The 27,815-nt window shown below is 37.1% G+C and overlaps 1 protein-coding gene across 6 annotated transcripts in view; it reads right to left on the reverse strand.

Moving 5' to 3' along the window:
• Positions 1 to 27,815, reverse strand: part of PRKAA2 (protein kinase AMP-activated catalytic subunit alpha 2) — a 58,307-nt gene that overhangs the window by 21,241 nt on the left and 9,251 nt on the right. For 2 of the 6 annotated variants that reach the window (XR_003794615.1, XM_029230522.1), the window contains exon 2: positions 4,714 to 4,855. The exons of 1 other annotated variant lie outside the window; for it this stretch is intronic. Coding sequence is in view for 2 of the 5 variants with exons in the window: in XM_029230522.1 (XP_029086355.1) it covers positions 4,714 to 4,855 (142 nt within the window). In the remaining 3 variants the exon portion in view is untranslated. Of the gene's footprint in view, positions 1 to 4,713; positions 4,856 to 6,504; positions 6,511 to 14,974; positions 14,986 to 18,521; positions 18,659 to 27,815 lie in introns of those variants that run through there. 3 more of the 6 variants (XM_029230523.1, XM_029230525.1, XM_029230526.1) reach the window with 3 other exon arrangements.

Consider the following 27,815-nt stretch of genomic DNA (forward strand, 5'->3'; position numbering starts at 1 on the left):
CCATCATTCACTCCACTCCAGACATTATAGCAATCTTCTTTTTCCTATAATACTCGAACTTTGTTTCAACCTCAGCAACTCTGAGGTTGCTGGTCCCCTTGCTTTAAAAACACTCTGTCCCCCGATTTTCAAATGGCTAGATCTTTATCATCCTTTAGGTCTTAGCTCAAACCTTACCTCTCAGTGAAGCTTTCTTAACAACCCAATCTAAATTAGCACCTCCTCCTTCCTCGGCACACCCTAGGACCGCACCCTGTTTCACTCTCCTCACAGCACTTATCAGTGCCCAAAATAGTCTGGTTAATTTGTTTACTTACTATCGAGAACTGCTAGATACCCCTAGAACATAAACTCCACAAGGGCAGAGACGCTGTCTTTTACCACTGTACCCCCAATGCCTTACCTATCAGATACTAGGTGCCCAATAAAAATTTGCTGAATAAAAGAAAAAACAAACATAGCTTCTGCTCCTGAAGAATTCAGTCTCGTGGCGATACTAATATGAAAATGACCAATTACAATATAATGCCCAGGACTTTGGAAAAGCTGAAATTCTGGGTGCTCCAGGACCGAGAGGATGAAACCTAACCCAGTGTTAGGACTAGGGCAAAGTAGTTTTTCTAGAGGTAGTTGCATTTAAAAGCTGATATTTAAAGGATGTTGGAATTGGAAGCCTAGAGGAAGGGAGATATAGGTAAAGTTTTCCAAGCAGAAGCAACAGTTGAAATATAGCAAGCAAGAGAAGATGGTGACCTGACAATAAGAGCAGAGAGAAATGAACAGATTTAGGGGACACTCAAGATTAAGAGTGGCAGAACTTAATGATCAATTATATGTAAGGGGCGAGGGAAGAGGAGTTAAATATGATGCCCAAGTTTTAGGCTTAGGAAGCTGTGTGAATGGTATTTGCATTCACACACAAAAATATGTATATATGCGATAAAAAGTTCAACTTAGTTTCAGATGACTCTGTGACTCCAGAATGGAAACACCCAATAAATAGTTCGATAAATGTATTCAGAATTCAGGAGCAATATAGATTTGTAAATTTTTAAGATAGAGATGACTAATGACATCCAAAAAGGGTTCATTAAGATTACTTTAGCTCAGAATGCTGAAATACATCAATATCTAATGGCCAGGCAGATAACAAGGGACCCAGAATAGAAAGTCTCAAGAAGAGGCAAGAATGTAAAAAGAAAATCAGAAGACTGTGGTGCCATGGAAACCTAGAGGCTACAACATTTCAAGGTGGTAGTGATGAATAATGTTAAAAGCTGTCCGTAGGTTGGAAAAGATAAACATTTTTAAGAGTTGGCAGGCAAAACCATCTCTGCCAAATTAGAAAGTATTGATCCTTTGACCAGTTAAAATGAAGTTTCCCTAAGAACCATGGGGGAATGATAAACAAGGACAAAAGTCATTTCAACAAATTCTAGTTCATGGGAAAGTTTGGAGTTTCCTTTCAATCCTGTTTATTCCTTTTAATTTTCTCCCAGTGGGGTTTTTTCAATTGGAATTAATAGAGAAATTGTGCAATATATAACCTTCATTCTTAGTATTTACTTTTCAAACTTTCTTGCTTACTCTAGAAGCCCATTCTGTAGCAAGGAAACTATTCTTGGCAGTTAGTCCAAGACTGCAGAGAACAAACAAAACGACTAAAAGGATCAGGTCTCTCTCCCTGTTTAAATCACTAACGCTGTTAAAGCCTATGTCAGTAAGCTTGTTGTGTAGCAAGAATACATGAGTGCCTTTTTTTAAAAAATTCAGATCCACAATTAAAGAGGAAATGTGGCAGAATGGATAAGTTCAAGGCTGGAAGCCAGAAGCTTTAAACATTAAATTCACCTCTGCCAATTACCTTTGAGTAATATTGAGAACATTCTATAACTCCTTCACAAAACAGCAAATAATTAAATAATTCTAAAACAGAATGATATAAGTAATCAAACCAAAATCAAACAATTATAAGTAATTACAGAAATGGAAGGAAGAAAACACTAGTAGTTATAACATCAAAAATAAGCTTCTAAATCCTCATGACAACTGCAACTGCTTATTGACGAAATCTGATTTGTGTTTATAGGAACAGAACAGGAACTAGAACTCATACCCTAAATGGACAAAGGTTCCCTGGGATCTTTCAGGGTTGGCATTCTAAAAGTGGTGAAGTCAGGAAACAAGGAAAATACAGAGATCTCTCCCCTCTCCATTCTCACTTTGGCACGTGACATTTTTAGTCTGGTTTCCCAGTTTTCTCCTCTTATAGGAAGTGACCACTCAGTAAGGAAGAGCAAAGAGACTTAGCTTAGAAGTAATTCAGTAACTAGAATAAAGTCATTACTAACATGGAGCTGAAGTCAGACATGAGCTGTTTCAGTTAACTGAAAATCATTCGGAATCATGAGAGGACTGGAATCAGCTTGCAGCCTGCCAATTCCTGCTTCTGGGCCAATGCACAGCTAATAGCAGGCATTGTAACAGTGAGAACACATTTAATCCTCAAATGGCACCATGGGGTATCCCCATTTTAAAGTTAAGGAAACAAAGAATACGAGAATGAGTCACTGAACTCATAGGTGATATTTTAATTCCTATGATAATCTTTAAAAGCCTGTATATACATATTCTGGATTATCTAGAATGCAGGTCCTAGACAACAACCTCATAATCAAGTACTGACATACAATTGCAGAGGCCTCATTTCCTGTTTACGTTTATGATCAAGTGAACTTCAAATGAAGATCAAATGACACTGAAGCTTACTGTTAGAATGAAGTTTTCATCATAGTGATGTGAGAACGGAGTCATCACAGGTCACCCAATGGCACACCAAACCCAAAGAAAGCCTTCTTTGAACAGTCAGTGACATATTCATGCTGTTGGTAAGATACACTGAGTGGGACCCTCATTTAACATACCAATTTGCAATGGTTCTCTAGCAATAAATGTATCTAGTTATAGAAATACTATAAATACTAGAAATATATAAATGCATGTTCCAAATCCCAGCAATAACTGGATCAGCCATTTAAGGATTTCAAGAATGCTACTGTATTGGTTTCCTATTGTTGCCATACTTAGTGCTTAAAAAACACAAATGTATTCTGTATTATCTTACATAGGGGTAAGAAGTCTGATAGGGTAGAAGTCTGACACATGCCTCACTGGGCTAAAAAATCAAGACATAGCAGGGCTGCATTGCCTTCTGGAGGCTCTAAAAGAAATCCATTTCTTTGTATTTTCCAACTTTTAGAGACCATCTGCAATCCTTGGCTCATGGCCCCCTTCCTCCATCTTCAAAGCCAGCCACAGCCAGTTCAGTCCTTCTCATATCCCATCACTCTGACCTTGCTTCCATCCTCAAATCTCTTCCTCTGGCTTATGATTCCCTCTTCCACTTCTAAGGACCATTGTATTACACTCGGACCACCCAGATAACCCAGGAAAATCCCCCTATTTTTGTCAGCTGGCTAGCAACCTTAAATCCATCCATAACCTTGGACTTCTCCTTTGCCATGTAATATAACATACTCACTGGGGATTAGGACATCTTGGGACTGGGGGACACTATTCCCTACCACAGCTACTACGCAGCCTTGTTATTAGGTAAACAACATACCTCTAGAGGGTTATCAAGTAGCTCCCCATCAATGCTGACATCTAAAGATTACTCACTAACAAAGTTTAGGCTAAATATAACCTCTGACTATAATGACCTAGCAAACAAAGCCTCAAAGATATTAATACTACTGCTTGTCATCTCAGTTTTCTCAGTACTGGAGTAGAAATTAACAGCATGGCATTTGAAATCAGATATGAACACAACTACTAGCTCTGCAACTTACTAGCTATTTAACCTTGGACAAGCTGCTGATCCTCTTTAGACATGCAATTTTCTTATCCATAAAACGAGGATAATAATACTCCTTATATGCTTATTGTGAGAATGAAGTGAAATTATGTATGTAGAATGCTCAGTACAGTTTCTAGCCATTATCAGGTAGTCAATAAAATTAATATTTATTTTATTAAACTCTATCCAAGCTTTAAGATAAAAGTAAAGACAGTTTTCAGTGTTTAGCATATTACGTTTTTGCAATAAATATTAAACATAACTTCAAATGATGTAAAGGAACACTGCTGCATACTTAATGTCTGAATTTTCTATGGGTCTAGCTGATTTTAAATTATGATTTACCTTTCAATTTAATTACTTAGTGTATTTATTAAACTCTTAATTTACTTATCTTCTAAGTTTGTAACTTGTCTTATCCAAAAAGAAAAAAATTCATTTGCCTTCCTAAGGGCTTTACGATCAGTAATTAAAGTAATGATTGCAGTTTGGCAAATAATATTCAATACTATGGCAGATAATCTTTAATAGTAACTTTCTACCTTTTCCATAAAGAAAATATCTTGGTATGTTAATTAAAAGTGACTAGAAAATAATTATAAAAGAAATCTAGAAATAGCAAAGTACTAAATGACCTTCAACACGAATATCAGCGATGAGCCAATTTACAATTAGACTTTTGATTCTAAACCAGAAGTATGCAAAAAAGGATTGATGAGGTTAAATGAATTAACACTTGCTAAATATAAATATGAAAAAATTGTATATTTATAAAAGTTTAACTAAAAATAATTATTAAATATAATATTTCGAGACAGTTTCTCTTTTATATTATCAAGTGCAAAAATACTTACAGTTTGATAATATGAGGATGACGAAAGAGTTTTAGATTTTGAATTTCTCGTTTTATTTTTCCAACAACATCTAAACTGCGAATCTTCTGTCTATTTAAAATTTTAACTGCCACCTTATGGCCTGTTAATTGATGTTCTCCAACTAGAGAAAAGAAAAAGGAAAACAACCTTGCTGTCATAGCAACATAATTATTTATTCATGCTTCCTTCCACTGTAACTCCAAACTTCTTTACTCATATATGCCTCTTTGATATCATTTATTGCATAGAACAGAAGATATCTCTTTTCATGTCTGTCTCTTCTATTGGAGTATGCGCTCCTTGAGGACAGAAACTATATCTTATTCTCCTCTGTATCCTCAACACCTAGTACAGAGATGTTAATTAAATCTTTGTGGAAAGGATGACTGAAGTCCAAATTCTTACCTAAAAGTATAATCAAATTTGAAACATCTTTTGTATAGAATAGAATAGAATTTACTATGTTTTGTTAATCTCTTTCTTTCTCCTCTTCTGGTTAATCCAGTCATTGTGTTATTGAAGAATAAATAATTGCTATAATAAACTAAAACTCATAACTAGTTTCAAAACTATTTCATCAGAAAATCCACAAGTAACCCTTTTTTTTTTGCCTTTTCTATAAAGCTTTCCCATTTTCACCCTATTTGATGGAATCTCAAATGATGTAATACTGAGGGTTTGAACTTCTTTCAAACCCTCACAGTATATTTATAAAGCTCATGTGTCATTCATCATTTTGAGGCTATTTTATATATTTGTATTTTTGAAAAATCACATGACATGAGCTATTAGCTCTTACCCTCCTTGAATAAGACAGTCGGTATTCATCTGAATCTCCTAGGAAGTATATAAGCACAGTATTTTGTACATACTGGATGCATCATACTTCCTGATTTCAAACTACATTACAAAGTTATAGTAATCAAAACAGCACAGTACTGGCATAAAACCAGACATAGAGATTAATGGAATAAAGAGCCCATAAATAAACTCATGCATATAAGGTCAATTAATTTATGACAAAAGAATCAAGAATATACAATGGGGAAAAGATACTCTCTCCAATAATTGGTGTTGGGAAAATTGGATAGCCACATACAAAAGAATGAAAATAGACCCCTATCTCACACAGTACATAAAAATCAACTCAAAATGGATTAAAGACTTAAATTTAAAACCAGAAACCATAAAACTTCTAGAAGGAGGTAAGCTCCTTGATATTAGTCTTAGCAATGATTTTTTGGGACTTGACAACAAAAGCAAAGGCAACAAAAGCAAATATAAATAAGTGGGACTAAATCAAACTAAAAAGCTTCTGCACAGCAAAAGAAAACATCAACAAAATGAAAAGGCAACCTACTGAATGGAAGAAAAAATTTGCAAATTATATACCTGATAAGGGGTTTTAATACCCAAAATATATAAATTACTTAACAACTTAATAGCAAAAAACCAAACAATCTGATTTTAAAAATGGACAGAAAAACTGAATAAACCTCTTGCCAAAGAAAGTATACAAATGGCCATGTACACAAAATCATCAGGTAATCATCACTAACCACCAGGTAGATGCAAATCAAAACCACCACCACAATGAGCTATCACCTCACACCTGTCAGAATGGCTGTCATTAAAACTGAAAAGATAACAAGTGTTGGTGAAGATGTGGAGAAAGGGGAACTCTTGTGCACTGTTGATGGGAATGTACATTGATGTAACCACTATGTAAAACAGTGTGGAGGTTCCTCAAAAAATAAAAAATAGAAGTACCATATGATCCAGCAATCCCACTTCTGGATACCTGAAATAAAAACAGGATATCAAAGAAATATCTACACTCACATGTTCATCGCAGCATTATTCACAAAAGCAAAGATATGGAAACTACCTCAGTGTCCATGGACATATGAATGAATGAATAAATAAGATGTGGTGTGCATATTCCCTCTTTCTCTCTCTCTCTCTCTCTCTCTCTCATGTACACACACACACAGAGACACACACACACACACACACACACACACACACACACACACACAGTGCAATATATTATTAGGTCATGAGAAAGAAAGAAATCCTATTTTCAACATGGATGGAACTTGAGGGTATTATGCTAAGTGAAATGAGCCAGATAAAGAAATACTACATGAGATCCTGTTATATGTGGGATATCAAAGAAAAAATGTCAAACTCATAGAAACAGAGAGTAGAAGAGTGGTTGCTAGGAGCTGGGGGATGAGGGAAATAAGAAGTGGGTAAAAGGGCACAAACTTTCTGCACTAAGATGAATAAGATATGAGGATCTAATGTAAAATATCACCATGATGAACACTTTAAATATTTTATAATTTTGTCAATTATACCCCAATAAAGCTGAATCTTTAATTAAAGTTTTTTCAAATCATTGCTTTGTCTATGATATCTGAAGAAATAACACACTCATTTATCTTTATACCTGAAGAAAATTTTCCTCACGAAGCAACGGCAAAGAAATGGCATCGATGGAGTTGGGGGAGGATCAAGATGGCAAAGGAGTAGGACAGGGAGCTCACCTTCTCCCACAAAAACATTAAAAGCACATCTACAAGTGGAATGATTCATACAGAAAATCTACTGAACACTGGCAGAAGACCTCAGACTTCCGCCAGGGCAAGAAAACCTCCATGTAACCATATAGGACAAAGGAAAAAGACAAAGAAAGGAACTGGGACAGGGCCTGAACCCCAGGAAGGGAGCTGTGAAGGAAGAAAGGTTTATGTACCTTGCGGAGTACCCTCACCAGTGTGGAGATCAGCCTGCATGGAGGGGGAGCTTTGGAGCCTAGCAGGAGAGTGCAACAACCGGTTTGTGGAAGACAAAATGGAGAGTAACGAACACAGAAGGTTGTCACTGCCACCCTGTGCTCCCCAGCCTTAGACACTTGCCTGTCAGTGTGGGTGGGGGCTGGGTGCTGAAGCTCAGCCTTCAGAGGTCAGACCCAGGAAGAGGACCGGGGTTGAATGTGCAGAGACAGCCTGAAGAGGCTGGACTGTGGCAACTGAGCGGGTACTCAGAAGAAACCAGAGCTCACTGGAGAGGCAAGGTGCCATTATTTGGGGGTTCACGAGGAGAGAGGCAGGAACACCATAAGAGCTTCCTTCCCTGTGGGCTCTCCCAGGCAAGAGGACACCGCCTACAGGAACTCTGGGGGTGGGCACAAGTTGTCACTACCATCCTGGGCTCCAGAGGAGTGCTGTCCCAGGAGTGCCTGGGTAGTAGCCACCCTTAGGAGACTGGTGAGCAGGTGCCAAGCTCTGTCCTGGGAGTGTGGGAATGGCAGCTGCCCCTAGCAGACCTGCAAGCAAGCAATGAGCCCTGCCCCCGCTCTCCCCAGAGTGCACAAGGGCCACTGCACCTGCATACTCTGTATCAAGGGGATAATAGCCAACACACACTGAGGAAAGAGACAGCCACCATCCAGACTAAGAGCAGCCCCTCAATCCCAGAAAAGATGGTGGAGGAGAAGAACTTGAGCTCACTTCCTCTCATGAAAACACCAAAATCACAACTTACTGCTGAATAACCACTGACAAAAGACCAGAACCTACCAGAGAAGATATTTTACATTCAAAGACAAAGAAAGAGCCACAACAAAACTGTAGGAGGGGTGCCTTCATGACATAATCAAATCCCATACCCCTTTGTAGATGAACCACAAACTAGAAAATACCTATATTGAAGAGGTTCTCCCACAAGAGTGAAAATCTTGAGCCCCTGTCAGGCTCCCCAGCCTGAGTGTCTGGCATCAGAAGGAGGAACTCCCAGACCATTTGGCTTTGAAGGCCAGTGGGGCTTGAGTGCAGGAGCTCCACAGGACTGTGGGAAACACAGACTCCACTCCTGGAGGGCTCACACAGGTTTCACATACACAGGGACCCAGCAGAAAGCAGTAACTCAATAGGAATCAGGGCTGAACCTACCTACAAGTCTTGGAGGGTCTCCTGGGGAGTCAGGGGTTGGCTGTGGTTCACTGTGGAGGCAAGGACATTGGTGGCATAGGCCCCAGAAAATACTGATCAGTGTGAGTTCTCCCAGAGGTCGCCATTTTGGTATCAAGACCTGGTCCTACCCAACAGCCTACAGGCTTCACTGCTAGAATGCCTCAGGCCAAATAACCAGCAGGATAGGAACACAGCCCCACCCATCAGCAGACAGGCTGCTAACACCATACTGAGCTCACAGCCATCTCTAAACACACCCCTTGACAAGGCCCTACCCAGCAGAGGGACAAGATCTAGCTCCACCCACCAGTGGGCAGGAACCAGTCCCTCCCACCAAGAAGCCTGCATAAGCCCAAGGACCAACCTCACCCACCAGGGGACAGACAGCAGAAGCAAGAGGAGCTACAGTCCTGCAGCCTGTGGAACAGAAACCACAATCACACAAAGTGAGACAAAATGAGACAGCAGAGAAAAATGTTCCAGACAAAGGAACAAGATAAAAACCCACAAGAACAACTAAATGAAATGGAAATAGGCAACCTACCTGAAAAATAATTTAGAGTAATGATAGTAAAGATGTTCCAAGATCTCAGAAAAATAATGGAGGCACAGATTGAGAAGATACAAGAGATGTTTAACAAAGAGTTAGAAGGTTTAAAGAACAAAGAAACAGAGATGAGCAATACAATAACTTGAATGAAAAATACACTAGAAGAAATCAATAGCAGAATAATCGAGGCAGAAGAATGAATAAGTGAGCTGGAAGACAGAAAGGTAGAAATCACTGCCGCAGAACAGAATAAAGTAAGGACAGTCTAAGAGACCTCTGGGACAACATTAAATGCACTAACATTCACCTATAGGGGTCCCAGAAGGAGAAGAGAGAGAGAGAAAGGGCCTGAGAAAATATTTGAAGACATTATAGCTGAAAACTACTCTAACATGAGAAAGGAAACACTCACTCAAGTCCAGGAAGTGAAGCAAGTCCCATACAAGATGCTAAGACACATATTAATCAAACTGACAAAAATTAAAGCCCCCCCAAAATTTAAAAGCAACAAGGGAAAAGCAACAAACAACACACAAGTGAATCGTCATAAAGTTATCAGCTGAGTTTTCAGAAGAAACCTGGCAGGCCACAAGGGAATGGGCATGATATATTCAGAGTGAAAGGGAAGGACCTACAACCAAGAATACTCTACCAGCAAGGCTCTCATTCAGATTTGACAGAGAAATCAAAATCTTTACAGACAAGCAAATGCTAAGAGAATTCAATACCACCAAACCAGCATTAAACAAATCCTACGAACTTCTCTAGGCAGAAAATAAAAGGCCACAGCCAGAAACAAGAAAATTACAAATCACAAAGCTCACCAGTAAAGGCAAACACAAAGCAAAGGTAGGAAATCACCCACACACAAATATGATATCAAAACCAGCAACTGTGAGAAGAGTACAAACACAGGATATTGAAAAGGCACTGGAAATTAAGAGACCAGCAACTCAAAACAATCTTGTACATATATAGACTGCTATATCAAAACCTCATGGGAACAACAAACCAAAAATCTACAATAGATACACATACAAAAAAGAAAAAGCAAACCAAACACAGCACAAAAGCTAGACATCAAATCATAAGGGAAGAGAACAAAAAAGGAAGGGAAGAAAAAACACCTTCAGAAACAAAGCCAAATCAATTAACAAAATGGCAATAAGAACATACATATTGATAATTACCTTAAATTTAAATGGATTAAATCTCAAACCAAAACAGACTGGCTAAATGGACACAAAAATAAGACCCAAATATATGCTGTTTATAAGAGACCCACTTCAGATCTAGGGACACATACAGACTGAAAGTGAGGGGATGGAAAAAGATACTCCATGCAAGTGGAAATAAAAAGAAAGCTGGAGTAGCAATACTCGTATTAGGCAAAATAGACTTTAAAATAAAGACTGTTACAAGAGACAAGGAAGGACACTACATAATCATCAAGGGATCAATACAAGAAGATACAACAATTGTGAATATATATGCACCCCACATTGGAGCACCTCAATATATAAGGCAAATGCTAACAGCCATAAAAGGAGAAATCAACAGTAACACAATACTAATGGGGGACCCCACTTTCATCAATGGACAGATCATCCAGACAGAAAATCAATAGGAAACACAGGCCTTAAATGATACATTAGACCAGATGAACTTAAGTGATATTTATAGAACATTCCACTCAAAAGCAACAGAACACACACTTTCTTCTCCAGTGCACATGGAACATTCTCCAGGATAGATCACATCTTTGGCCACAAATCAAGCCTTGGTAAATTTAAGAAAATTAAAGTCATATCAAGCATCTTTTCTGACGACAACACTATGAGATTAGAAATCAATTACAGGGGAAAAAAACTGTAAAAGACAGACACATGGAGGCTAAACAACATGTTACTAAACAACCAATGGATTACTGAAGAAATCAAAGGGAAATTTAAAAAAATACTTAGAGACAAATGACAACAAAAACACCACAATACAAAACCTATGAGACACAGCAAAAGCAGTTCTAAGAGAGAAGTTAGGAACAATACAATCTTACCTCAGGAAACAAGAAAAATCTCAAATAAACATACTAACCTTACACCTAAAGCAACTAGAGAAAGAAGAATAAACAAAACCCAAAGTTAGCAGAAGGAAAGAAATCATAAATATCAGAGAAGAAATAAATGAAATAGAGACAAAGAAAAAAACAGAAAAGATCAATGAAATAAACCTGGTTTTTCAAAAATATAAACAAAACTGACAAACCTTTAGCCAGACTCATCAAGAAAAAAAGATACAGGGCTCAAATCAATAAAATTAGAAATGAAAAAGGAGAAGTTACAACGGACACCACAGAAATACAAAGGATCATAAGAGACTACTACAAACAACTATAGGCCAGTAAAATGGACAACCTAGAAGAAATGGACAAATTCTTAGAAATACACAACCTTCCAAACTGAACCAGGAAGAAATATAAAATATGAACAGACCAATCACAAATACTGAAATTGAAACTGTGATTTAAAAACTTCAAACACACTAAAGTCCAGGACCAGATGACTTCACAGGTGAATTCTATCAAACATTTAGAAAAGAGTTAACACCTATTCTTGTGAAACTCTTCCAAACAATTGCAGAAGAAGGAACACTCCCAAGCACATTCTATGAGGCCACCATCACCCTGATACCAAAACCAGACAAAGACATCACAAAAAAAGAAAATTACGTGCCAATATCACTAATGAACATACATGCAAAGTCCTCAAAAAACTACTATCAAACCAAATCCAACAATACATTAAAAGGATCATACATGATGATCAAGTGGGATTTATCCCAGGGATGCAAGAATTCTTCAGTATCTGCAAATCAGTCACTGTGATACACCACATTAACAAACTGAAGAACAAAAACCATATGATCATCTCAATAGATGCAGAAAAAGCTTTTGATAAAATTCAACATCCATTCATGATAAAAACTCTCCAGAAAGTGGGCACAGAGAGAAATTACCTCAACAAAATAAAGGCCATATATGACAAACCCACAACTAACATCATTCTCAATGGTGAAAAACTGAAAGCATTCACTCTAAGATCAGGAACAAGACAAGAATGTCCCCTCTCACCACTGTTATTTAACATAGTTTTGGAAGTCCTAGCCATGGCAATCAGAGAAGAAAAAGAAATAAAAGGAATACAAATTGGAAAAGAAGAAGTAAAACTGTCACTGTTTGCAGATGACATGATACTATACACAGAAAATCCTAAAAATGCTACCAGAAAACGACTAGAGCTCCTCAAGGAATTCAGCAAAGTTGCAGCATATGAAATTAATACACAGAAATCTGTTGCATTCCTATACATTAAGAACAAAAGATCAGAAAGAAAAATTAAGGAAACAATCCCATATACCACTGCATCAAAAAGAATAAAATATCTAGGAATAAACCTACCTAAGGAGACAAAAGATGTGTACTCTGGAAACTATAAGATGCTGATGAAAGAAATCGGAGATGACACAAACAGATGGAAAGATATACCATGTTCCTGAATTGGAAGAATCAATATTGTCAAAATGACCACACTACCCAAGGCAATTTACAGATTCAGTGCAATCCCTATTAAATTACCAATGGCAATTTTCACAGAACAAGCCCCCAATTTTTAAAAATTTGTATGGAAACACGAAAGGCCCTAAATAGCCAAAGCAATCCTGAGAAAGAAAAAAGGAGCTAGAGGAATCAGGCCCCCTGACTTCAGACTATACTACAAAGCTATAGTAATCAAAGCAGTATGGTACTGGCACAGAAACAGAAATATAGATCAATGGAACAGGATAGAAAACCCAGAAATAAACCCATGCACCTATGGTCAATTAATCTATGACAAACAAGGCAAGAATATACAGTGGAGAAAAGCCAGTCTCTTCAATAAATGGTGCTGGGGAAACTGGACAGCTACATGTAAAAGAATGAAATTAGAACACTCCCTAACACCATACACAAAAATAAACTCAAAATGGATCAAAGACCTAAATGTAAGGCCAGACACTATAAAACTCTTAAGAGAAAAACATAGGCAGAACACTCATTGATATAGATTGCAGCAAATTCTTCTTTGAACCATGACATACAGTAATGAAAATAAAAACAAAAATAAGCAAATGGGACTTAATTAAACTTAAAATCTTCTGCACAGCAAAGGAAACCATAAACGAGACAAAAAGACAACCCTCAGAATGGGAGAAAATATTTGCAAATGATGTGATTGACAAGGGATTAATCTCCAAAATACACAAACAGCTCATGCAGATCAAAAATGAAAAAAAAAAAAACCAACATCAAAAAATGGGTGGAAGATCTAAATAGACATTTCTCCAAAGAAGACATACAGATGGACAAAAAGCACATGAAAAGATGATCAACATCACTAATTATCAGAGAAATGCAAATCACAACTACAATGAGGTGTCACCTCACAACGGTCAGAATGGCCATCATCAAAAACTCTACAAACAATAAATGTTGGTGAGGGTGTAGAGAAAAGGGAACCCTCTTACACTGTTGGTAGAAATGTAAATTGGTATAACCACTGTGGAGAACAGTGGAGGTTCCTTAAAAAACAAAAATAGATGGGGCTTCCCTGGTGGCGCAGTGGTTGAGAGTCCGCCTGCCAATGCAGGGGACACGGGTTCGTACCCCGGTCCGGGAGGATCCCACATGCCGCGGAGCGGCTGGGCCCGTGAGCCATGGCCGCTGAGCCTGCGCGTCCGGAGCCTGTGCTCCGCGACGGGAGAGGCCACGACAGTGACAGGCCCGCATACCACAAAAAAAAAAAAAAAAAATAGAACTACCATATGATCCAGCAATCCCCACTCCTAGGCATATATCTGGAGAAAACGTAATTCAAAAAGATACGTGCACCCCAATGTTCAGTGCAGCACTATTTACAGTAGCCAAGACATGGAAGCAAACTGAATGTCCATCGACAGAGAAATGGATAAAGATGTGGTACATGTATACAATGGAATGTTACTCAGCCACAAAGAAGAACCAAATAATGCCATTTGCAGCAACATCGATGGACCCAGAGATTATCATACAAATTGAAGTAAGTCAGACAGAGAAAGACAAATTTCATATGATATCACTCATCTGTGGAATCTAATTTTTTTAAAAAATGACACAAATGAACTTATGTACAAAACAGAAAAAGACTTACAGATATCAGAAACAAACTTACGGTTTACGAAGGGGAAACGTTGGGAGGAGGGATAAATCAGGAGCTTGGGATTAACATACACATACACACACTACTATATATAGATAACCAACAAGGACCTACTATATAGCACAGGGAACTCTACTCAATATTCTGTGATAACCTTTATGAGACAGGAATTTGAAAAAGAATGAACATATGTATAACTGAATCACTGTACTGTACACCTGAAACTAACACAACATTGTAAATCAATTATACTCCAATAAAATTAAAAAAAAAAAGAAATGGCATCATCCCTTGAAACACTTAAGCACACTGATAAGCTAATTGGTTATCTGAGGTCAAAAGATTCAAATGCATTAAGAACACCTCCTCTTTTTGCTGAAATATACTAGCCTCTATTACCTAATAACTTATTAAGTGAATTAGTACTTAGCTATAATTAATTAAATCCAGATAGTTGTCTCATAATCACATCCTACCTGAAAGCCGAATGAATATTCCTAAAAATCTTGTAATATAAACAGATTTAACACCAAGAATTTCTTTTTGTGTACTACAGCTATAAATTTTCTATGGAAGTAACAGGGGAAAAAAGGCTTGGATTCATTAATGTTTAACTAACATTCATTTACTCAATCTAAAAACATTTACTGAGCACCATTTACATGCCAGGACTGTGTTGATCAAAGACACATGTAAAGAGAGATTTAATAGGTCTCCAAGTTTTAGTAGGGAGAAAAACAATCAGCAATAAAGGAGCTAAAATCGATTCTGTATGGTAGCAAATCTGTCTGAAAACTGTTAGGGATACCTTATTTGTGAAGGGAGAACATAGATGAGAAACAAAACATTTTTAAAACCAAGGATGGACAAATCTGCCATAATTTATCATGTATATAAGTAAATATCCAGCTCAATACCTCTTTTGACAGGAGCAATAAAGAACACTCATCCATGGAACGACTATTTAATGAATGCCTACTATGGTGTATTCCATACCAAGTGCAGTTAATAGGCACTTGGGATGTAAGCAGTGAACAAATTAGTTCTGTCACACTGCTAGGTGTACCCCAATATCTATTCCAGCCTTCCTTCCCAGACATGTGATTCCCAAATTACAACTGTGCACATGTCTACCCAGAGTAGAGACTGCATCCTAGTATCTCCTGTAACTAGGTACGGCCATGTGACCTATGTTCTGGCCAATGACATGCGAGCAGAAATGTCTCTAGCAGCAGCTTCTTCATCCCTTCCTCCATCCTGAAGCCTGGAACTACCTGCTCAGACTGTTACAAGAGAGTAAAATACTATCTTGTTTAAGCTATTCTTAACTTTGAAAATTCTTATCATTCACAGCTGAACCTCAATAATACCCTATTCAGAATACTTTAAAATGCAAAATGTTTGAACTTATTTCAAATTTCCCATTTTGCTGAACTACCATCCATGAACTAATGGAAATAAACTATAATTTATAGCCCATACGATTTCTTGGATTAAAGGATTCTACAAAATTATCACTCATTAGTGGTCCATTTTGTTTTTCCCAAACCCTATTCAAATTATACAAAATACTCTCTAAAGCGATTGAAAAATCTATACTTACCCAATCTATCCTTTTAGAATTTTACATTTGATAAGGTGAAGAGTTGTTATACAGAAGAAAGAATAAAACTGTTTTATATTGTTCTAGGAGCAAAACTGGGAATAATCAATACAAATTCTTTCAACAGAGTCCTCTGCTCTACGAAGCCCCTCTCACCTCCTTTTTCACCACTCAAGCCTATACTGAAAATTAAAACATTAAAATTTTTTAATGTTACTACTGTACCCTGAGTATCCTTTTTTTCACAGGATGTGTAACACTAACATTTATTGATTTTTCAGTTCATCTCTCAATACTAGATGGGAGGGGGCTGGAGGTCAGGTCCCCTGTAGTCTTTTTCTATTGCCAGGGCTGGAAATAAGCGGTAAGCCAAGAAAATGAGGCACAGAGAAGTTAAGAATTTGCCCACATTCGTTCAGCTATGAAGTAGCAGGGCTGGAATTAAAACCCAGCAGCAGGCACCATCCAATATTCAAACAGAGGAAGCTCAGCCATTTGTCAAGATCACCATAAGATAAATTCCTCCATTAACTAACAGGTTGGACTAGATCAAGCCTAATTCCCCTTCCAATTCTAAGATTTTTGTAATTATATCCCCAGGGATCATTCCACACTACATCTTTTAATGGTATAAATCTTTTAAGCCACTCTAGCCTCTTGATTTTAGTTGTCATTTTCTGGATGCTTTCCAGCTTTTCTTGATACACAAGACGCAGGACTTCTTACGGCTGTATTATGGAGTTGTAAATACATGACTGTTTTGCACAAAGACTATAATTTTTCTAATGTCCAGTATCATTCCCAATGAAGTCTAGCGTTTTTTACCACAAGCATGGACCCTATAATTTTATGAAAAATAACTTGGAACACTTCTCTTCCTATATATTATTCCATATTAATTCATTTAAAATACTTCAATTTTAATATCATAATTTAGAACAGTAATATAGCTAATAAAGAAACAACTAAATCTAATTAAGATTTATTAAAATATTTTAATAAAATCTAATTGAATAGAAATCCTTTATTAAAATCCAATAAAAGAACAATCAAAAAATAAACTATTGTGTATTTTAGGTCTAAATTATAATCTATTTATATTTGAGGCTCAAAGAACTGGCAAAATGTCATTCTTCTATAAAGGCTACAAACTGTATAATATGTGTAATTTGAATTGTTATTATTATACAGTATGTATAAATAATGGTATAGTCTTAATGTAATACTATACAGCAATGAGAATGAGTGAATTACAACTACATGCAATGACGTGGGTAAATCTCACAAACATAATCTTAAGTTAAATAAATGAGAGAAATATGATTATACTTCTATGAAGTTCAAAAATAGATGAAACTATTTATAATCCATGGATAGTGGTGACCTTTGGTGGGGGTGGAAGATGGAAACGTTAACTAAAATGGGACAAAGGTGGGGGGCTTGTGTGATACTGGTCATTTTTTGTGCCTTTAAGTAGTGGTTATATGTCTATGTTCAGTCTGTGAAAATTTATTGAGGATTTATGTAAGAAATCACTTGGAATGTATGTACCGCTTTACATACATGGTACAATTCAATTTAAAACGTTAAGAAAGAATGTTTGGATGACACTATATCCATACCTAGGCTATTACAAGCCAAGGGACACCATGTGTCAGCAAGCAGGGCCTTGTGTGGCATCAGCCACCCTTACTCATTTGTATCAAGAGCCTTCACTCTGGGAGTCAGGAGTGTCATCTGATGCACACATGGTCTGACCCCTACCTTCAGCAGACTCCTGCCAAAATAACACAAGCCTCCTTTCTTCTTTGCCCACGGTGAAACAGAACAGTCTCATTGCTTTTCTCAAAATTTCCTTTCCTTGAAAGTCCTTTAAAATTCTCTAAAGGACAGTTATGAACAGGAAGCAAAAGATTTCCTGTTTTGATATACCACTGATTAAAAAAGTACTATGGGCACCTTATATACAAATCTTATTTATTCCCCAGAACCCTAAAAGTAAACATTACCCCTAGTTTACAGATGAAGAAACTAGAATTAGAGAACAATGAGGAGCAAGGTTTATCTGCCTCCAACACACAAGCTCAAAACTCACATTACTTTGCCTCCCAATAACCAGGCTCTCTTGATGATAACACGTCAAGAGTGCTTACCTGCATGTTTATCCTTTTATGTCCAGCATTTCAGCTGAGAAATCAGGGCACAGTAAAGGGACGGAGTGAGAAAAATCAAGGAAGAAGAATGGCTATGTTCAGCTCAAATGCAGGCTGGGGTAGGGCTGTGGCCTTTGCTATGGATCAGATATATGAAAGTTGTTCTTTAAGAACTGCCTAATGTCAAGAAAATAAATTGCAGACTGAAATAATCCCATAATACAATATGCAACATGCACTAGATTTTTACTGAGAGAACAAACTCACATATCATTGAAGACCTTCTTCTCTTAGTTGTTTTTACTCCCTGTTGGCCTGAACATTCATTTGTTCATTCACTCAATCAACAAATCTCTTCTGAGGGTCTAATGTGTACTAGCCATTGCTCCAGATGCTGAAATGCAGGTATAAATGGAACTTGTATTCTGGAGGAGAATATAAACAATAAACGAACATATAATAATGGTGATAGAATGATAAAAAAAAATGAAAATCAAGCAGAGTACTGGGAATAACAAGAATGACTGGGGTGAAGGTGGGAAAACTAATTTGAACAGGTCAGGAAGGGCCTGAGGATGTGATTTTTCTTTTTTAGCAAAGGCTTGTTCTGAAGCTACCTTCTTTGAGAACTGATTACATGATATGCTGTATTCTGCTTTATTTTTGAAACCTGTGTTTATACTGGCTTGGACTATAATTTTAAAGTACTTCTTTAAAACTTAAGTCAATCAAGAATTCCATAGGAGAATCAACTTACTTTTTACAGAATCATTTAAGATGAATCATTTACATAGAGTCAGGGAAAAAGTTTTCTGGTATAGAAGAGATTATTTAAAACTGCTGGAGAAAGTATTAGCATTCAGGTCAGAGATAACAGATTTGAAAAAATGTTCATAGATGTTTCTCACTCCAGATGAACAACAGAATCTTCCAGAAACACTCCCAAGGCTTCTTAAATCATCCCCTCTCTTCTCTTTCCAACTCTGGTCCTTACGTGTCTATTCTCTTTCTGTGTTTCTCTTATTCTACATGCTTTGTCTCCCTCTTGTTCACTCTCCTTCCTTTTCCTGTCTTCAAACATCTCCCCTTCTATGCCCATCAACTGCCCCTACCTGAATAATTTTTGTTTTTGAATATATTTACTGAATATCATTTTATGTTCCACAGAATTTCTCCTGAAAGTAGAATTGTGGAATAATTTAAAGGTCTCTCCAAGTGTTCCTTTTAGTGGCTACCCTAGAGATTACAACATTCATCTTGGACATTAATAGAATCTAATATAATGTTTTCACCATTTCCTAGACAATGCACGGACTTTAGAACACTTTAACTCTATGCTTCCTCTCCTACTTTTCTGTTGTTGTATTTTAATCCTACATGTATTTTAAATCCCGCAAGATGTTATTACTTTACATAGTCAATATCTATTTAGTTACCCACATATTTACCCTTTCCAACGGTCTTCATTTCTTCTTGTACTCTTGCTTCCATCTGGGAAAGCATCCCCTATTATTCTGCCTGAAGAATTTCCCTTTGGTGTTCCCTTTACTGTAGGTCTGCTGGAGACATATTCTCTCAGTTTATGCTTACCTGAAAATGTATTGTGCCTTTAATTTTGAAGAATATTTTTATTGGGTACAAAATCATAGGTTAGCAGTTTGTTTCTTTCACCTCTCTGAAGATATCACTCCACCGCTTCCTTGCTTTCATTGTTTTTGTTGAGAAAGTCTGCTTATTTTTGTTCCTTGGAAAACAATATGCCTTTTTTTTATCCTTTGGCTACTTTAACATTTTCTCTGAACCTTTTCCCCCATCTCTGCATAGACAGATGAAGTCCACTCCGTTATAGGAGAGTCTCAAGCAAAACCAAAACCAAACAAAAACAAAAAAACAGTTTTGAGCAGTTTTCCAATGATGTGCCTAGGAATGGTTTTCTTATATTTATTCTGCTTAGGGTTCATGTATCTTCTGAATCTGTGGCTTGATGTGTTTATCAATTTTGGAAAACTTTCTCCCATTATCTCTTCAGATATTGCTTCTGCCCCACTCCCTCTCCCTTCCTCTTCTGGAACTGTGGAAGTGCCTACTCTGCAAGATCATCAATGGTCTTGGGTTCAAAATGACATTCATACTCACAGGACACAACAGGTAGTAATCTGAAGACTTAGCTTTCTGGAAGGACTTAGGACTGGAAACAGTCTATCAGCATGGCAAAATCAAACACATCTTTATCAGGAGTCCTTAAAAGATGTCGCTGCTTCCCAGACCCTTAATCAATCACACAGGGAGACTAGGTTGTAGATGGATACAATCTACTCCAGCATTCAGAAGTCTCAAACAGTAACCACATCAAATGCATGCAGCATCTAAGCCCTGCACAAGGGGTGCACTGAGTTTTCCTTGGGTTATTTTTATAGATTCCTGTTCTCTGCTAAAATTCTCCACCTTGAACATATTAATCACAATTATTTTTTAATTGAATAAATTTGACATGCAATATTGTGTAAATTTAAGATGTATAGCATGTTACTTTGATACACTTACATGTTGTAATATGTTTTTCTACACAGCAATATTTATCACATTATACAATTAGAGTATCATTGTCTATATTAATTATAATGTGAATTAGATCTCTATGGCTTATTTACTATTCATTACAAGTTTGTACCCTTAAATACCATCACTCTTATCCCCCCTTCCAATCCTCTGGTAACAACCACTTTACTCTGTTTTTTACAGGTTTAACATTTTATATTCCACATATAAATGACATGATACAATACTTGTCTTTCTCTGACTTATCTCACTTAGCATAATACGCTCATATTGTCACAAATTGGAGGATATCCTCCTCTCCCATGGCTGAATAATATTTCATTGTGTACATGTACCACAATTTTTCAGTCATTCATCTATTGAGTATTTGGGCTGTTTCCATATTTTTGCTATGGTGAATAATGCTGTAATAAAAATCGGATTGCATATATCTCATTAAAATCCTGTTCTCTTTTCCTTTGGGAATATACCTAGAAGAGGAATTGCTGGATCATATGGTAGATCCATTTTTAATGTTTTGAGGAACCTCCGTATCATTTTCCACAGTGGTTGGACCAAGTTACATTCCCACTAACAAGTATAAAGGTTCCATTTTCACCACATCTTCACCAGCACCTGTTGTCTCTTGTCTTCTTGATGACAGCCATTATAACAGGTGTGAAGTGATATTTCATTGTGGTTCTGATTTGCATTTCCCTGATGATTAGCAATGTTGAGCATCTTTTCATGTCTGTTGTCCATTTTCAGGTCCTCTTTGGAAAAATGTCTATTTAGTTCTTCTGCCCATTTTTTCACTGAATTGTTTGCTTTCTTATTAAGGAGACTGCATTCCTTATATATTTGGGATATTAACCCATTATCCCATATGTGGTTTGCAAAAATTTTCTCCCATTCTATAAACCTACAGATGATTTAAGAAGCTTTGGGGGTGTTTCTGGAAGATTCTATTGTTCATCTGGAGTGAGAACATCTATGAACATTTTTTCAAATCTGTTATCTCATTTTGTTAACTGTTTCTTTTGCTCTGCAGAAGCTACTGAGTTTGATGTAGTCCCATTTGCTGATTTTTGCTTTTGTTGCTTGTGCTTTTGGCATCATGTCCAAAAATCACTGCCAAAACCAAAATCAATGAGCTCTTCCCTACATTTTCTTCTAGGATTTTTATAATATCAGGTCTTTTGTTTAAGTCCATTTCGGGTTAATTTTTGTGAAAGAGGGTTCCAATTTCATTGTCCTGCATGCGCTTCTTCAGTTTTCTCAGCACCATTTATTGAAGAGACTATCATTTCCCCACTGGGTATTCTTGGCTCCCTTGTTGAAAATTAGTTGACAATACATGCTGGAATTTAATTCTGGGCTCTCTATTTTGTTTCATTGGTCAATGTGCTTATTTTTATGCCAGTAAAATATTGTTTTAATTCAAATTCCTAAGTATGATACCTTCAGCTTTATTTTTTTCCTCAGGATTTCTTTGGCCATTCAGAGTCTTTTGTGGGTCCACGTAAACTTTAAGGTTTTTTTCTTCTATTTCTGTGAAGAAGGCTTTGGCATTTTGATGGTGACTATATGGAATTTGCAGATGGCTTTGGATAGTACGGCCATTTTAACACTATTAATTCTTCCAACCCATAAACACAAGATGTATTTCCATTTGTTTGTGTCGATTTCTTTCAGCGAAGGCTCATAGTTTTCACTGTATAGATCTTTCATTTCCTTGGATAAGTTTATTCCTAAGCATTTATTGTTTATGATGCTACTGTGACTGGGAGAGTCTCCTTTATTTCTTTATTTCAGATGCTTCATCATTAGTGAAAAGAAATGTAATTGACTTCCATATGTTGATTTTGTATCCTGCCACTTTACTGAAATTGTTGATTCATTCCAACAGTTTCTTGACTGACTCTAGGATTTTTATGTAAGATCATATCATCAGCAAAAAGTGATAATTTTACTTCTTCCTTCCCAATTTGGATGCCTTTTATTCCTTTGTCTTGCCTAACTGCTCTAGCTAGGATTCCAGTACTGATTCAGTCTTGGTAGGTTCTGTGTTTCTAAAAATGCATCAATTTCTTCTATGTAATCTGTTGACATATAACTATTCATAACAGTCTCTTATGATTCCATATTTCTGTAGTCATCTGTAATGTCTCCTCTTTCATTTCTAATTTTACTTGAGTCTTATTTTTCTTAGTCTAGCTAAAGGTTTGTCAATTTTGTTTATCTTTTCAAAGAACCAGCTATCAGTTCCACTGATCCTTTCTGTTGTTTTTCTGGTCTCTATTTCATTGTTTTCCTTTCTGATCTTTATTATTTCCTTCCTTCTACTAACTTTGGGCTTAATTTGCTCTTTTTTTTTTGAATTCCTTGAGGTATGAAGTTAGGTTGTTTATTTGAGATCTAATTTCTTAGTATATGTGTATATTGCTATAAACTTTCCTCTCAGAACTGCTTTTGCTGCATCCCACAATATTTGATATACTGATTTCCATTTTCATTTGTCTCAAGACTTTTTATTTCCCTTTTGATTTCTTCTTTGACCCAATGGTTTCTTATAAGTGTGTTGTTTAGTTTTCATATATTTTTAGATCTTTTCACTATCTTCTTGTTGTTGATTTCCAGTTTCATACCATTGTGATCAGAGAAGATGGTATGATTTCAATCTTAGATGTGTTAAGATTTGTTCTGTAGCCTGTCATATGATCTATCCTGGAGAATGTTCCATGTGCACTTGAGAAGAATGTGTATTCTGCTGCTGTTGGATAGAATGTTCTGTACATGTCCATTTGTTTTAAAGTATGAATCAAATCCAACATTTCCTTGTTGAATTTGTTTGTATGATCCACTGTTGATAGAATACTGAAGTCCTCTACAATTATTGTATTATTGTTTATTTCTCCCTTAAGATCTGTTATTATTCGCTTAATACATTTTGGTGCTTGCATGTTAGGAGCATATATATTTATGATTGTTATATCTTCTTGATATACTGGCCCCTTTATCATTATACAGTGACCTTGTCTCTTCTTACACTTTTTGACTTGAAGTCTATTTTGTCTGATATAAGTATGGTTACGCCCACCTTCTTTGGGTTGCCATTTACTTGGAATATCATCATCCATCCTTTCACTTTGAGCCTTTGTGTGTCTTCAGAGCTAAAGAGTCTCCTGTACGTCACATATAATTGGGTCTTTTTTTTTTTTAATCCATCCAGCCACACTGTGCCTTTGGATTGGTGAGTTCAATCCATTTACATTTAGGGTGATTATCTGATATGTAAGAATTTACTACTGCCATTTTATTTTTATCTTCTGTTATTTTTATCTCACCACTGTTTCTTTTGCCTTCTGTTTCTGTCTACCTTTATAAGTTGGTGATTTTTCATGGTGATTTGCTCAGTCTCCCATTTTTAAAAAAATATTTATTTTCCTTGTTTTTTGTGGCTGCGTTGGATCTTGGTTGCAGCACACATGATCTCTGTTGAGGCATACAGGATCTTTTTATTACGGTGCATGGTCTGCTCAGGTTTCTCTCTAGTTGCAGCTCTTGGGCTTCTCTCTAGTTGTGGCACACGGGCTCCAGGGCACCTGAGCTCTGTAGTTGTGGCACGTGGGCTCCAAAGAGAGTGGGCTCTGTAGTGTGTGGCATGCAGGCTCTCTTGTTGAGGCGCACGAGCTCAATAGTTGTGGCACGCGGGCTTAGTTGCTCCACGGCATGGATGGATGCTCCATGGATCCCTTAGTTCCCCAACCAGGGATCGAACCTGCGTCCCCTGCATTGGAAGGCGGATTCTTTACCACTGGATTGCCAGGGAAGTCCCTCCCCTTTTTTATTAATGTTTCAATCTCCATTCTAGATTTTTGCTTAGTGGGTACCATGAAATTTACATGAAACATTTCATAGATAAAATAGTCCTTTTTCTGCTGATAGCAATTTATCTTCATTTGCCTATGAAGGTTCCATTCTTTTACTCTTCCTCTTTTACGTTTTTGACATCACAAATTATCTTTTTATGCGGTGATTACAAGTTGTGGCAGCTACAGTTCTTTTCCTTTAAACTTTATACTCTAATTAAGAGTTTAAAATACTATTCTAAAAAAGGTTAGTTTTCTGTCTAACATCTTAATCAGAGCTTTGTGTACTTTCATCTTCATTTCAGCTTGAAGAGCTCCTTTCAACATTTCCTGTAAGGCAGGTCTAGTGGTGAACTGCCTCAGCTTTCGTTTGTCTGGGAAAGCCTTTATTTCTCCTTCATATATGAAGGATCATTTTGCCAAATTGAGTATTCTTGGTTGGCAGCTTTTATCTTTCAATATTTTGAATATGTCATTCCACTCTCTCCTGGCCTATAAGAGTTTCTCCTAAGAAATCTGCTGATAGCCTAATGAGGGTAATCTTGTAGGCTACTATTTTTCCTTGCCGTCTTTTAAAGTTATCAGTGACCTTTGACAACTTTAATATAATCTGTCTTGCAGAATGTCTTTTTGTGTTGAAATCATTAGTGGTTCTATTAGCTTTGTGGACTTGTATATCTAGTTCCTTCTCCGGGTCTGGGAAGTTCTCAGATATTATTTCTTTAATATACCCTCTGCTCCCTTTTCTCTCTCTTCTCCTTCTTTTGGCTCATCAGATGAAGTCCAAGAGTTCTTGCAGGGTTTCTTCACTTTAAAAAATCTTATTTCTCTCTCCTCTGCCACCTCAATCATCTCTATATTCCTGTCCTTGAGCTCACTAATTCCTTCTTCCATTTGATCTGCTCTATTTCCACTGCATTCTAATTCTTCATCCCACTTATTGAGTTCTTCAGCTACAGAATTTGTTTGGTTCCTTTTTAGAATTTCAATCTCTTTGGTAAAGTACTCCTTCTGTTTGTTAATTTTATTCCTGAGATCACTGTATTGCCTAAGTTTTCCGGTAGCTCATTGAATTTCCTCATAACAGCTAATTTCAACTCTTTATCAGTTAGATCACAATATTCCATGTCCTTGGGTTTGGTTGCTGGAAAACTGTCATTTTCTTTTTGTGATACCATATTACAATGATTTTTTTCCATGGTGTTTGATGAAAAGAGCCTTTGCTGCCACATTTGAAGTAGCAACACCTTTACTTAGGCAAGGCTTTGTTTACTTTGCTCCTAACAGTTCAGTACATTGGTAATTAGAAGACTTCCTCTTGTTTTCCAGAAGGTGGCGCTATAGCACAGGTTTTTCATTTCTCTTACCAGTGCTAACTCATCCCTAAGGTTGGGAGTTGGGAGTGGTGCAATAAAAACAAAACAAAACAAAAACTGTCGGAGAAAAATGGCGGCACAGTGAGGGAGCTGTATATTAAGCACTTCAGACTTCGGGTGTGCCCACATCCTAGTAGAGGGATCCCCAAGTTTGGGGCTGGGGGGGGATGGGCAGCCAGCAACCGTGGGCAGTCCTCTTGCCAGAATCCTAGGACCAACAGCGGGAGATGCTTTCCTTCAGTTTTCTTTGTCTGCCTAATTCCCTTTCCTTTCGCTCCCCCAGTCACTGAGGTCGCTCCTCAGAGAGAGCAACAAGCTCTTGCAGCTGCAGCATGCAGAGGTGGGCAGACCCCACTGACCACCTTCACCCTCACCTCCTCTGCCAAAATGGTCTGTGCTGGCCCATGGCTAGACCTGCTGCCACCATTCCCTCACTCCACAGCCTCTTCCGCAGTCCAATCTACCCACTTTCAGGTACACGGATGGATCTCTTGAGTGTCCTGGTATGCTATGCAGAAGCGTTTTTTGTTGTTGCTGTTGTTGTTATGCATGTCCAGTTAGATGTAAACTGAAGGGCAGAGAAAAAAGGAACAACCCACACCACCATGATGCTGACATAACTCCAATCACAGTTATTTTAACGTCCATGTCTGATAGCTTTAATATCTGAATCCCTAGGGGTTTTTTTCCTAGTGTCTTGGCCTTGTCTCCTGGAATGTTAAACACTGTGTGTGAAAAACTGTAGAGGGTCCACCTGATTTTATTTCCCTACAGAGAATAAAGATAGGAGGCAGATCATCTTAATAAGTCTAGGATTAAGCTGATTCTAAGGATTTCAATCTTCAGGGGGTTGCAACCAAAACCCAAATGGTTACCTGGGACTCTCCTCCTCGATAAGTTATGAACTCCAGCTGTTGTTCTCCCCAGGATTCAAACTCTGCAGTGCCTTTTAGCCACTGCTCTCTGTTTGGCTTCTTACAGTTACCGTTTTTACAAATTGGCAAATGACTCAAAGAGAAAAGCCAAATAAAATGTCAGACTCCCTCCAATGCATTTTTCTTCTCCCAGGGATAGTGATCACTCAAGTCCTAACTGCCTTCAGATTTTTAATTTTCTCCAGATTTTCTAATTGTTTGTAACTAGAAAATTGATTTGATGCAAGATAGAAATCATAGCCAGATATGGAAGTCAATCACGCTGGAAAAAAAAATGTATATGCAATAACAGAATATTAAAGTTAAAAAGAACTTTATAGATTATCTACGCCAACTTTCCATTCAAACTAGAAATTTTATGGCAATGATCTTGGTAGCCATCTGGTACCCAAGCAAGTATGTCAATAACAGAAATAAAACTGACGTGTGGTATAAGTTGTAGCATTCCTAGACAGTCTCCTTGATAGAAAGATCCTCATTGTTCTGGATTATAATTTGCCTCCTTAAAACATTCACTCAATAGTCACAGTTCTATCCTCCAAAGCATCACTGAATATGGGGACTCCTTTTTCCAGATGATGGTACTTTAATTGTCTAAAAACAGCTATCACACTTAAAATAGGTTTTCTCATAGTATGAAAAATATTCTTTACCATACCTCATATGGCATACTTTTTGAACTCCCCTAGTTATAATGATCATTCTCTGAATGAAACATAATTGGCTAAGATTTTTTCCAAATTGTGGAACCAAGAACTAAACCCAATATTCAAAATTTGGCTTAATATGAAGTACAGAACTATACTACCTCTACAACTATCAACTAATATGGCCGCCATA

The sequence above is a fragment of the Monodon monoceros genome, unplaced genomic scaffold (genome assembly GCF_005190385.1).
Source record: "Monodon monoceros isolate NGI ecotype Baffin Bay Population unplaced genomic scaffold, NGI_Narwhal_1 Super_Scaffold_18, whole genome shotgun sequence".
Lineage (NCBI taxonomy): Eukaryota > Metazoa > Chordata > Mammalia > Artiodactyla > Monodontidae > Monodon > Monodon monoceros.